The 13,788-nt window shown below is 41.4% G+C and overlaps 2 protein-coding genes across 14 annotated transcripts in view; one reads left to right on the forward strand and one right to left on the reverse strand.

Moving 5' to 3' along the window:
- Positions 1–13,788, forward strand: part of APPL2 (adaptor protein, phosphotyrosine interacting with PH domain and leucine zipper 2) — a 77,568-nt gene that overhangs the window by 47,472 nt on the left and 16,308 nt on the right. For 5 of the 10 annotated variants that reach the window (XM_008179371.4, XM_042843620.2, XM_065564892.1 and 2 more), the window contains 7 exons: positions 35–123; positions 2,049–2,207; positions 2,378–2,427; positions 3,695–3,869; positions 4,836–4,872; positions 5,030–5,170; positions 6,987–7,034. In XM_008179371.4, coding sequence (XP_008177593.2) covers positions 35–123; positions 2,049–2,207; positions 2,378–2,427; positions 3,695–3,869; positions 4,836–4,872; positions 5,030–5,170; positions 6,987–7,034 — 699 coding nt within the window. Of the gene's footprint in view, positions 1–34; positions 124–2,048; positions 2,208–2,377; positions 2,428–3,694; positions 3,870–4,835; positions 4,873–5,029; positions 5,171–6,986; positions 7,035–7,136; positions 9,039–13,788 lie in introns of those variants that run through there. The other 5 variants (XM_005300777.5, XM_042843621.2, XM_005300779.5 and 2 more) reach the window with 2 other exon arrangements.
- The window catches only part of WASHC4 (WASH complex subunit 4), a 59,518-nt gene continuing 55,779 nt past the window's right edge, over positions 10,050–13,788 (reverse strand). For all 4 annotated transcript variants that reach the window (XM_042843619.2, XM_005300781.5, XM_065564818.1 and 1 more), the window contains one exon: positions 10,050–13,433. In XM_042843619.2, the coding sequence (XP_042699553.2) occupies positions 13,366–13,433 (68 nt within the window). In that variant the 3' untranslated portion in view covers positions 10,050–13,365. The remainder of the gene's footprint in view (positions 13,434–13,788) is intronic.

A 13,788-nucleotide genomic window follows, 5' to 3' on the forward strand; every position in this document is an offset into this window, starting at 1 on the left:
TGCTGTAAGGGTGAAATGTCATTTTGTTTTGTAGGCTGTTGCAATCAAGTTAAATCAGACGGCCCTTCAGGCAGTGACCCCCATCACAAGCTTCGGAAAAAAACATGAAAGTTTGCGTCCCAGGTAACACTTGCTTTTCTGTATGAGTGATTTGTGCTGTTGTGCAGTCAGTCAGACTCTGCTTACGGGGCAAGAGAAATGTGGGAAGCCCTGACCCTGCAACTCTGTCCATCCCAGCAGATCCCTGTGCCTGTGCAGAATCCCAGTGAAGGCAATGGGATCCCATATGAGTTCAGGGCTCTGCTGCATATAGTCCAGCTTGAAGGATCAAGGCCCCAGCCACTTCCAATTTTAACATACAGGTGGGGTTTCTCCTATTCATTTGTCATGAAACAGACACAATACTTAGATTGGAAACTCTTCGGGACAGGGACAATTTTATTATATGCTTGTATAGTGCCTAGCACAATGGGGTCCTGATTGCTAATTGGGGGCTCTTGAGTGCTGTCACCATACAAATTTGATGTAGACTGCCTTGCCCTATTCCTGTGTGTACTCTGAAACCAGCACAAGGAACCGTCTTGCAGTTTTCGCTGGGTCTGATCCTGGACCCATTCAAGTCCGATGTTAAAGCCTCTATCCCCAAATAGAGGTTGTTAATGAAGCTGCATGCACCTGGATGTAAAAAACAAACAAACGTACGTTTTCCATTGAATTTTTCTTGAGAAATCCAGCCTCTTGACCAGCAAGAACTCCTCAGTCTCTGTGACTGGGGTCCAAAGCCAGCTCCAGAGACTGACTGTATTCATGCTCTGAATGCATGACCCTAAAAGCAGAGCACTAAATAAAGTAGAGCAAATTAGAGTAGTGTCTCTATCAAATGTTAGTAGGTAAAAACCTCTGTATGAGTTTTGTATACAATCCTGCTGTGATTTTTTCCAGCTTATGTATTTCTTACTGGCTTGTGCATATCTGATCTCTAACCCTTCAAAGGTTTCACCTTTTTTCACTCCATACTGACCTCCAGCTAAAAACTAGTCCTTCCCAGTTTACTGTGATTCCTTAGGGACCTCATAGGCTCCCACAAGCCATAGGAAGTGCCAGTCAAATGAGAAAGAGAAGGTGGATGAGAATATCTGTGGCTCAAAAGCTTGTCTCTCTCACCAACAGAAGTTGGTCCAATAAAAGCTATTACCTCACTCACCTTGTCTCTCTCATAGCCTGGGACCGACACAGCTACAACTACGCTGCATACTTGCTTTCCCATTTCACTCAGGAGGTGGGAATTTTACTTTGGTCAGAATTTTACGATGCCCTGGATGATTTAATAATGAATAACTAGGGGAAATACCTGCATTGAATTTTGTTACATGGAGGAAAAATGTTAGTTGGGTTGCAGAGAGTTAGCTCTGCGTTATTCTGTGTACAAACAGAAAATCAAGATTCTGCTATCAAAATAAATAGGCTTAAATATCGGTAGATTTCTGCAGTTGCAGGAAATTCAAAAGCAGTTCCACACCCTGAGGAACTCTGGGAGGAAGAACAGGGACGAATGTTACATAAAACACACAGTTTACTCCTGAGTATTGTACCAAATCTGTGACATCTGGGAACTTTGGTGGTTGTCACTATGTCCATTCCCTTGCCATTCAGGACTTCACAGATAGGCAGCTCAGATCCTCTCTGCTCAATAAACACAGGTCTCTAATACTTGAGCAGATACACTGGCGCAGTTCTGATTATAACCAATAGAAGGCAGTGGTGCGCACATCATTCACCATGGTAACGTAACCAAGAGCAGGCATTGCAGCTCATTTGGAATTTGTTCCCCTTCTTTTCGGATGTAGCAACATTTCTTTTCACTAGTAAGTCATTTTATTTATGACGATGAAGAGGAAGAGAAATTCAGTTAGTAGCCTCAGTGATGTGTTAATATTGCAGTTTGCTTATTGGGGGCAATGAACACTGGGATTTGGTGTAAACCTGTCTTCCTTCCATCGTTATGACATTACATTTTCATTCAAAACCTTTCTCCATTTTCAATGTAGCCAGAATGTGAAGAATATGGAGATGGAGAGTGACAAGATCATCCCTAAAGAACTATCCACCAAACCCGATTGCACAGAGTTAATAGCACCTGGAACGCCGATTCAGTTTGACATGGTACTTCCTGCAACTGAATTCCTGGATCAGAACAGAGGTGGCAGGTACAGCCAGCTAAAGTTCAACAAATTTGACCAAACGGTTTGAGAGGAAAGGGCTATTCCCTTTACAGCGTTTGTGTATGACCATTCAAACTGATAATGAGAACTTTCATAAAATCAATCTGCTGCTCTGAGCACATATGTGATTAGATTTTCTTAAAAATATTTTTCAGGCGCACAAACCCATTTGGAGAATCTGAAGACAGCAAGAACGATGAAGGAGGTAAACACTTTTTTGGCTCATTATAATGAAGTAATAGTCACAAGCATATGTATAGGAGTATTAACGGCTTTATAGATGGTTTTTCAGCCCAGTGCTGGGTGCCAAACCAGCAGCCGCTGTTCTCATGACCCCCCCCCCAACAGTAGCCTTGCAACCCCCTTTTGGGTTGGGACCCCCAGTTTGAGAAACGCTGACCTAATATAAGGGGCCTCTGATCCCGACTGAGCCTTATGGGTAGGGCTCTACCCAAATAATGGCCGTGAAAAACGCATCACAAACCATGAAATCTAGCTATTGGAGGGGGGGGGAAGGGGTAGGTCTGGGATGCCCCAGCTGGGGGCTCCTACCATGCACCAGGCTCCAGCTGCTAGTCCCGACAGGGCTGGGGAGGAATGGAACTTCCTCTTCCCTTGTATAGCTACTATTGGGGGGGCGGGGGAGAATCAGACCCACCTCCGCCGACTGCAGCAAGCTCCGTGGCTGCTGCCTTCAGAGCCCAGGTCTGAAGGTATTACAGAAGCAAGGGTAGCAATCCCGTGACCCCCTTACAACAGCTTTGTGACTCCTCCTAGTGACGCCCACTGCCCCCAGTTACAACATGGTGACATTTCAGATGTCAACATCTGAAACGATGAAACTGAGTAATTTTACAATCCTACGACTGAAATTAACCAAAATGGACCATGCATTTGGTAGGGCCCTACAGTTCTGGGTTCTGCTGTATAATACAAATAATAAATAAGAGCTTGTGATGGAGATGGGCACTTAGCTTAGTATGCAATAAGCAAGGAATTTTAAACAGAAATTTTATCACATGAGATTAGAACCGGAGGCTTTATGCAAAATTATTGTACAGTTTTTAAGAGTGATAAATAAAGAGTCAGTCCAATTACTTAATAATCAGCCATCCCAGAGCTGGAGCAGCAGTGAGAGAAAGACCAAGGGTGGTATTACAAGTCAAAAAGAAAAAAACTTCAATAAAAAATTAATCAGGTACAAAATTTAATATACATTTGTCTGCTGTAATTCTTATTTGTTACACTTGCACGCAGTCCAAGCATTTGGTAAAGCTGGGTCAGACTAAAACCTGGCTAACAGGGAATATGATTGAAGAGGAAATGATGTGAAAGGCACAGTTATCCCAAGCTAGGACCCAGTAATTGACCATAGTTTTTTCAGAACAGTTCTGGTAGGAATTAGATATTTGATAACTCTGAACACAGGCATGAATCAGTGTAGTACAGGAGCCCACTGCTTTGTATTCCAGATTCGCTCTTGCAGCAGATGTTTGTAGTTCGGTTTTTAGGATCTATGGCTGTTCAATCAGATGATACAAATGAGGTGATTTATGAAGCTATGAGGCAAGTGTTGGCTGCTCGTGCCATCCATAACATCTTCCGTACAACTGAATCCCATCTAATGGTCACCACCAAGAGTCTCAGGTAGAGTAAAATTCTTAACACACTCAGCCCTACCATTCTGTTTTCCATTTAAAGTATCTACAGGCGAGAGGGTGTTTTTAAATACACCACCTTTGTTTCCCCAAAGGGTAGGGGATTTGCACATATGGATCTCTACAGACAAAACAACAAAAGTTTGAACAGGGAAAGCCCCCTTGTTCCAGGCATAATTTTTTTAATTATAAAGCCGATTGTGTCACTACAGTGGAGGCGGTTATAGCATCCACGCTGTAACCATTGCCTTTTGTAACAGACCAATGACTGGGCCCCCCACTCAGATCTCTTTAGAGTGAGACTAAGTTCTAGCAATAAACAAATCCAAAAGTTGCTCTGGTATCATCTAAAAGTTTGAAATTGGGGGTTTCTCCTTACCTGGGTGGGCCCCAGCTCCTGGGACTTGCTGTTGTAGAGGACTCCAACTCACATTAAAGTGGGTCCTTTCTTGTCTCACACAAGTTAGAAATCATCCCATCCAAACTTTCAGGATGCAGCAGGGCTGCATGTTACTTCAAGAACAGTAGCAGAGAGGTCTAGAAAGATCGCCTCTGTGCAGACACTCCTACTTCACTTCGAATTTGACCTACTGCAAGACTTTAGGCAAATCAGTTCAAGTGCGTACCTCAGTTTCCCCGTGTGTTAAATAGGTATAATGACCCTCTTTCTTTTGTAAAAGGTTTAAGCCAGTAGCTCTCAAACTTTTTTACTGCTGACCCCTTTTACATAGCAAGCCTCTGAATATGACCCCCCCCCCTTAAATATATAAAATATTTTAAATTTATAACACCATTATAAATGCTGGAGGCAAAGCAGGATTTGGGGTGGAGGTTGACAGCTTGCGACCCCGAGGGGTCCCAACCCCCCAGTTTGAGAACCCCTGGTTTAAGCTATTTGGCCAATGTCATTACAGAGGTGCTCAGTATTCTTACTTAAAACTTTTTATAATTGCAGGTTAATAGATCCTCAAACCCAAGTTACACGAACAACTGTAAGTAATTCTTCATCTTGATAGTAAAGTTTAAATAATTGCAACATCTCTTTGATTGTTTCCCTCTGCACTGATAACATTTAATCCCAGAGATGATTAGTCTCCCAACCTAGTTGAGCTTTTGCTAGTTTTAAAGTTCTCTAATATGCTTTTTCAGTTTGAACTTGCCAGTGTGACGCAGTTTGCTGCCCATCAGGATAACAAGAGACTGCTTGGTTTTGTGGTCCGTGTCACTGAGTCTCTGGGGGAAGAATCCATGAGTGCGAATATTTTTGAGAGCAACACAGAAGGCGAAAAGGTCTTGTGATTGGTTTATATTGTATTTTTATACAGTTTTTTAAAAAAATGAATCCTAGTGTCAGTCTGCCTTTCGGAAGCCTCCTATAGGGGGAATGTTATAGAAACAGAGTCAGGTGGCTTCCTTTATGCTTAATCTAATGATTGAGGGACATGTGATGGCATAAGCACATAGAAAGGAACTTATGTGAATGCTGATCCTACTATCTAAGGTCTTAGGAGTCAGTGTCCAGCAGCAATGCTGGCACCTGTATTGTGACGGCTACCTTTAAGTTGTTGTATGCAGTATAGTTGTAGCTGTGTAAGTCCCAGGCTATTAGAGAGAGAAGTTGCATGAGGTAATCTCTTTTATTGGACCAATATGTATAGGTGAGACACAAGCTTTTGAGCTACACGGAGCTCTTCTTCCGGTCTGGGAAAGGTACATCCAGTGTCACAGCTAAATGCAAGGTGGAACAGATTGTTTAGCATATTCTAAGGGACCAATCAAGCCCTGAAAAGCACTGTGTGGCTTGAAAACTTGTCTCTCTCACTAACTGGCTTTGGTCCAATAGAAGATCTTTCCTCACCCATATTTTCTCTCTAACTACCTTTAAGAAAACATGAATTGTGGGATAGTTGAAATAGACTGACAGGGGAGTGGGAGTGTTAACTCATTTCCTAATCTCCCAGACTTCACAACGTCTTATAGAGAAGACAATGCAGAATGTGTCTCTGGTTTGATATTAATGGATACAGCTGCACATGAGATAACAGAAGGCTGTGCAGAAAACTAGTAGTAAAGATGGGAGAGACCAAGCCCACCATTTTGTTTTGCATTCTTAAGACCACTACTGATGTGGAAGAACTTTTTTCATTAGTAACTAAGGCCCTGATCCACCTAAGTTAGGCACCTGCCTCCCAGTTGATGTGGGTGTTTCTCTCACTCTCCTGTTGAAGTTGTTCAACAGTGTATGAATAATTAGTCATGGAAGCAGGAAGACTTGAGCTTAGTCTCCCACCTCCCAGGTATGTAGCCTAACCACTGAACTACAGCATCATTCTCTCCTGCCCAATGACTAAGTATTTATCCAAAATGGAACAGCTTCAACAGGAGAAATTGAGGGAGCCCACATCAGAATAACCCACAACTCAGTAGTTAGAGTTCTGGTGAGAGATGGGAGATCCTCTTCAACCAAATCCTCTCCCCATCTGCCTGAGGGGGCAGATTGAACCTGGGTCTCCCTCATCTTATGCGAGTGCTCTAACCATTGGGCTAGAAGTTGTGAGGTGGATACCACCACATCCTCCAGCTGTTTTGTGCAGAGTGAGGCACAGGAAACAAGTTAGCTGCCTCATTCCACGTGCCAGAGCTAGGCACCTCCCTACAGCCTGGAATTAGGCGTCTATCTCCATGAGGGAGCGGTTCTTAGGATACACCCCTCTTAAGTGGCTCCCCGCCTAGCGTGCTGGTTTTTTGTGGCTCTCCCCATTCTTTGTACAGGGAGTCTAGGTGCCTGACTCAGGCTTTGTGGAGCTGAGTGTTGTTCCCGTGATTTCCCAAGCATCTAAAAAGCTGTGTGTCATGATGCTTTGGGTCACTAAGGGTCCACTGAAGCCACTAGTCTTTCCAGTGACTTCAGTGAGCATTGGAGCAGACCCTAGCTTTGTAAAACAGACCTATTTAGACATGCATTCCTATGATAAGTTTTTTTAAGAGAGATACTCTAGCTATATGAACAGTCTCAGAGATGAATTTTCATTGCTGATGCTTCATACAAGTTAGTTTTTAGTAAACTTTAAAAATCTATGCTAAATCCACTTTTTTTTTTTTGCAGATTTGTTATGCAATAAGTTTGGGAAAGGAAATTATTGAGGCTCAAAAGGTGAAGTATATTTGTTTTATTTTGATTTCCTCTCACCAATCTCTCATTGGAATGCTCATTTATGTCCTGTAAATTTGACGGCACTGTTTGGCTCTCTTACAGTGTATAAAATACAGTACAAACTGAAGACTACTGCTGCTACTGCACATTGAACACAGACATGCATTTAACTTAATCAGCTAAACAGCACAAGTTTACATTTAATCTGATTCTGCACCAACCTAAATCGAATTTAAATATATATGCAATTGTCCACTGCAGGGAGAAAGTCCTTGTCAAGTTTAAAAATAAGCCCTCTAAGTTAGTGAAAAAGGCACCTAAAAATGAAAAATGGAGATTTCTGCACTAATACTTCACTGTAACTATCCCCAACTCTTCTCCTCGGGGCTGAAAAGTTAGGATGTGTGTTTTCCACCCAAAATAAATGAAAGTTACAATTGTGAAGATTCATATCAAAACCTCACGATTTACCAAAATTTTCCTACACATTTCTGGTGTCACTGGAGTTCCAAAGCAAGTTAAATGTATCAATAGTTTACGCAATAAGCAAAGTCCCCTTCTCCGAGCAAACAGGGTAAACTCATTATTTCTTCAATAGTTGACAAGTTACCCACAATTTTCATCAAATATTTCAAGGGCTGGAGTAGTAATTCCAGGCAAGAGCAGCAAATAAAAGCTCTAATCCTGAAAACAATCATGCATGTGTCTAATTTTGCACCAGTAGTCCCACTGTACTGCAAAGTTGGGACCAAAATCTCATATATAGCCATATTTTAAAATATGTCATGCAGAGAACACAAACCTGAACAGAAGCTCTATGTGCTAAAAAAAGAAAGATACCACAGCTTGTTGAACTTAATGTTCATTAACATCTTCATTTCAGGATCCAGAAGCACTAGCTCAGTTAATGATGTCCATGCCGCTAACAAATGATGGCAAATTCAAATTATTGAATGACCAATCAGAAGAGGATGGAGCCATACCTGAAGAGAGGGGGGAGGAGTCAGAAGCATAAACTTGTCATGCCTCATATGCTGGGTAGGAAGGGGGAAAGCAAGGAGTCTTTTTTGCAAAGAGGTCTGGTTTTCAAATGTTTGTGCACACCCTGGGCCAGATTCTGTTTTCTCTTACAGTAATGAGAATAAGGAGTAACTGAGTGTAGTTTCTCTTGACTTACAGTGGAGTGAGACCAGAATCTTGCCTTCTGGGTTTGTTTGGAATAGCTGACAATCTTTTGTGGAGTATTTCAATGTTAGCTCCTTGATGCTGGCAGTCAGCTGAAAAATGCTGACTGTTTGAAGCAAAGGGTTAATGTCACATTCTTCAGTTTTATACACTTTCGGTTAGTTTGGAGGTGCTGATCACCTTATCATTGACTTCAGTTGGAGTTGTGGATGCTCAGTCTCTCTGAAAATCAGGCCACTGTAGAAATTTTGTACCCATAGTGATTAGTAATTTCCATAGTTTGCATGATAGTGTATCTGAATGAAGGTTAAGAAAAATGCACTATTTACTTTATTTTCAAATGAAGTTTTTTAGTTTCTAGTGTACTTTAAGTGTAACAAGAATTTATCTTTTGTGCTAGTCTATTTACAAAACTATTTGATAAACACTAATTTTTTCCTATTAATCTATTTTTGTATTGCACCCAGAATAAGCTTACAAAATAAATTTAAGTGCCTATTCATCTTCATAGGGACCACACTTACTCAATTACAGAATGTATAAATCCTGGATATAACAACTCCTGGATTTGTTAGTTTTAAATACAACTAAAATGCAAACAGAATCCAGAACTAGTGAAGGAATTTGCATGTTTTGTGTGTGGTTTTTATATGGTTAAGCTTCTTGAAAGTAACAGCCAGGGATCACGGTCATAAGTCAGTATGTTTATAGCATTAAGTATGGTTGTATAACATTAATTTTATGGTGAAATATAAAGTTTGACAGTCTGCAACAGTCTTCAATAAAAAAAAGTTTACCAATAAAATGCTAGATTATAAATCTGTGGCATAGTGACTGGTGTTTTCACACAGCTTGCTTGAACTGAGGCACTTTGTGCACTGGCTAAGGAGTTTTCTCCAGTTTCATCTGCAATAAGTTAGTTATACAGGACTTGCTTATGGAGGTTTTGCCATTTTGTGTTGCATAATCAAGAAGCAGCTGGTCGGTTAGATCACTGAAGACTGTATGCAGTGGCAAATACTTTAAAGACAGACAGCACAGGAAAACCTTCTAAAACTGTCTGAGGGAGGAAAACCCATACAGCATGGGTTCATGCTGTTCTCTATCTAGTTTCATTTAAAAAACTTAGCTGATTGAATTAAATCTAAATTTCTTGTTGGGCACTTAAGGAATTAGCTTTTCTGATACTAGAGCAGGGATTGTCAACCTTTAGCACGTGGCCCGCCAGGGTAAGCACACTAGCGGGCTGGGCGAGTTTAGTTACCTGCCGCGTCCGCAGGTTCGGCCGATGGGGGCTCCCGCTGGCTGTGGTTCGCTGCTCCAGGCCAATGGGAGCTGTGGGAAGCTGCAGCCAGCACATCCCCCAGCCTGCGCCGCTTCCCATGGCCAGTGGGAGCCCCAATCGGCCGAACCTGCGGACGCAGCAGGTAACCAAACCAGCCCAGCCCACTAGGGTGCTTACCCTGGCGGGCCACGTGCCAAAGGTTGCTGATCCCTTTACTAGAGAGCTTAAGGTTAACTAGAACAAGACAAGGAGGATGATCTTCCAAAATATCTTTGCCGATGCCCGTTTTGCATGGAATCAATATGGCAGAAGGCCAGACACCCATCAGATTCATCACTGAATGTGAGCACCATGCAAGTTAATTATAATTAGAATGAAGTATTACTTCTCCAACCCTCTGTGTATTGGTTTGCTCACGTTACTACTGACACAAGCACTGTTCTGTAAGAACAGTCACACTGTTACCAACAGAGAACTGAAACCTGCTTATAGTTCAGAGGACACCTGTTACTGAAGACAGGAAAAAAAATAATCAAAGAATGATGTTCTCAAAATTACATTTATTAACTTTCTGTACATAGTGTACTCTACTCACAGAACCAAAAAAAAGACTGAGGTAACAAAATACCCTTTTTGTAAAATGAGTTAGATAATACATCTTACATTTGGTCCTTCATACCTGAGAAATTGAAAATGGTTGTCATCAATGGCCATCCGATGAAAAGTTCAAATTTCCCTCCAACTTACAGAATGCAGTAGGATCTCAGGAATCTGCACTTCAGCAACCCACGAGCCAACAGCTATACACTGGAAGCATATTAGCTGCTCACTGAAGTGTAGATGGGTCAGCTGTTAGTGGAGCCATCACAGTGGAATCTCTCCCCTCAGCCCCCACAATTGGGCCCAGGGAAGGGGCACATGAGATGAGTCCTGGCATTCAGTAAGTCCCTGAAATCAGACTAGAGCACATACTAGACTCCTCCCGCCAGTACTGCTGTTGTGGGGGGAAGGAAAATGGGGGTAGGAAAAGGGACGTGTAAGGCTGGACTCTCCTTGCTGCTTGATTGAAGAATATGACAGCCAATCAGGAGAAGGGCATGAGCTTTTAAAAGGGTTGTTGCTACATGTGTTTCCTGTCACACTCAGTCCAGCCACAGAAACAAGTGAAAGATGGCAACAGCTGCTGCTTTCTTGCTAGACAGGCAGCTTTCAGCAATGTCCCCCCACCCCTTCCTGACTGAAAGGAAAGGGGGAGCTAGTCTATCAGTCCTCAGCAAAATGAAGCCAGCTGTGGCCATCCTTGTTCTCTCGCTACCACTAGCTTTTTTGAGTGAAGTGGCAACAGCAGCTTTCTTAAGATTCTCCCTTCTCCAGACCAGCAGCCCAGAGCCTCATTTCCACAATTGTGCCCAAGCTGCAAGAGCTGCTGGACCAGGTTCTCACTGTAGTAGCACCACATGCAGTTGTAATCCCTAGTGAAATGGACGGGTTTAATGTGGAGCTCTTCCCCCACTGGCACATGTGGGAGTGTGCCCCAGTACTCCAGCTTGAAACTGAATGAATCCATACAATGGTTCCCCCCATTAGTGAGATTCTACTGCATAGTGAGATGTTTCAAATACATTAGCTACAGTCCTATATTAACAAGAGCTATATCATTGTACATATGTATATATTCACACATACATTACACATCCACATATGCTACCTCTAAACAGGGTACTAAAAATAGCCTTTAGTCCTTCCTGTGGAATTTTGCTCATCAAAACCACATTAATCTGTTAGCACTATCCAAGATTAACTGCAAAGTATTAAGGGTTTGTAATAGCATTCTTCCGAATTACAGGGCAAAGGGGAAAAGTGCAGACTTTATTATAGCATAGGTGTGCCATGAATGTACATATTTACATAGTCAATCTACAGAAGTGAGAGAGACTCTAGCCATAGATTCTTCAGACCCCCAAGAACCTATGAACTATACGACTGAAGATTGGTCTAGAACAGGGACATATGCACATGCACATACAGGAGCAGGGAAGTTAGCAGTAGTAGCAGCACTGCTGAAAATGTTTGCTATTGGCCCAAAGAGGTCAAACTAGACACAATAATTAAAAATAATTACAAATTAAGTATGAAAGTCTCATTGAAATAAAACAGCACTTCAAACAAATACAAATTAGGGTATGTAGCACTCTTTAGGGCCATCACAGCAATTATGACGAATTGCAAATAAAGGATTTAATGAGTGCAGCCAAGTAAACGGTTCGTGATGCTTCTGCGTCATGTTTTGAGCATTAGGGGAAAAAATTCCATGCCAGTCTGGTCCCTTCAGTTTCAACAAAACATCATTTGTCCTAGATTTCTACATGAATCAGTGACTGACGGGGGCAAATATCAGGTGTGTCACACATTATATTAGTCATATATACATAATCAGTGACCAGCTTTGGAGTAATTATGAAATCTTTATAAAACAGCATCTTGCACTGTAATTAGGAGAGGAGGCTGGCAACTATGGTCCAATAAAATATACCATATGTGCCAAAAAACTGCAAGTCATAGTTAAACTAACTGACGTGTTATTTAGCTAGCAAGATATTGTTTTATGTTCTGGGTGATTAAAACATAACAGTCCCTTTTCATAGTTAGTGGTAGCTGGCATGTAATTTTAAGATAAGACTAGCCATTTGCTTGAGTCAGGAATCTGGATAACTACTGTCTAACTCTTGCACAATCTACAGCACTGTAGTCAGCACATGTTTACGTTATACAGAATTCTCACAGTGTACAGCAGCTTTTAGAGCCTGCAGTGCAATTATTGTTGATCATAAAGCATATAAGACTGTGTTTGGACAACACAAAGGGTGTAACAGACCTACAAAGGTAAGGAGATATAGACTTGAGGCTGAAACTTGTGCTTAGGTACTACAGCATTCATGAAATGTAAGATTACTTAATATGCACAGACACCCGTTCATACAGTGCCTGGTCATAAGAGGAAGCACTATCTCTGGTTTTCTCTTCTCTGAATTTCCTTACTTTTGTAGATGAAAGTCAGGCCTTCAGTGTAAACCTAAAGCAGTTTCATTAGCTAATTCCCCCCCTTCTTTGGTATGAAAGAAGAAAAGGCAGGGAAAGTGAGCTACTGAAGGGGCCCTAAATCCCCTTAGGTCAGCTGATATGCCAATGGATCAATATCAATGAAGAATACAGGCTTTGTGATATGCTAATATTAATAAGGGTTTCTGAACTGTGTATCAGTCTCAATTTTCATTCACAAGGTATGCCGAGCATTATTATAGTGTGGTATGTGATTATGGTATTAGGTGCCACATATGCTCCGGATATGATGCATTCCCAGCACCCAAATTATTTTTCAGACAACAGACACTAGAAATGCAAATTGTCTGCCTTTAATTGTTTTTCCTGGTTGAAAAGATCACAAAATGCCCTAGTGCTAACCCTGGAACAAAGGCCAACAAGGTCTTAAGTGATGTTTTAAAGTTAGGGATGCGAGAAAACATCTGAAATTAGGGAATTACTAATTTTGATCTGCACTTCTGTAACTTAAGATAACGGTTGTTCCTAAATCAAGGTTTTACATGCTACGTTTCAGCTCAGAACAAAATTTTGTAAATAATGTAATAAAGTCCTGAAAAATAGGGTTTTCCAAAGGAAATACGGACACAAACTCAACTATAGTAGCCCACTGGGTACTGCTACAGTATTGTACCGTTTTCTATTGATTTTAACACAAGAGGTAAATCAAATCTAGAGATTTTATCCCTACAAAAAGTTATTGGCAAGAACAGGATAATGAATAATTCTGATAGCTCATACAAATAATGCATCCCAGCAATATCATTTCACAACAGGATCTGCATGTGCAGCGGTGGAGAGGTCTCCGTTGCTTGTTTTAACAGATTCTTCTACAGAAGAAAAAAAGAGAAAAAAAGTTGAAACTAAGATATATTCTATTTAAAACAATAATTTGTTTTAACCAGACATTATAAAAAGTAAGCTTGCTATATACCAGGAACGTTCCAGTTCTATTCTCTTGGCTGAGATATCCTAACTGACTGTGCAGCAATAAGGCCCTGACCCTGCAAAGCACTTACATGCACAACTTCGCTCCTGTGGTCTCACATGAGCAAAGTTATACACGTGCTGGAGTGCTTTGCAGAGTTACGATCTAAGCACTGAAGGGAAAGCCTATGATATTGCTTCTCACAGCATTTCCGTTTAGCATAAACTTTCAAGCCTTGACTACTGCAGAACACACTT

This window comes from Chrysemys picta, chromosome 1, assembly GCF_011386835.1.
Source record: "Chrysemys picta bellii isolate R12L10 chromosome 1, ASM1138683v2, whole genome shotgun sequence".
In the NCBI taxonomy this organism is placed as follows: domain Eukaryota; kingdom Metazoa; phylum Chordata; order Testudines; family Emydidae; genus Chrysemys; species Chrysemys picta.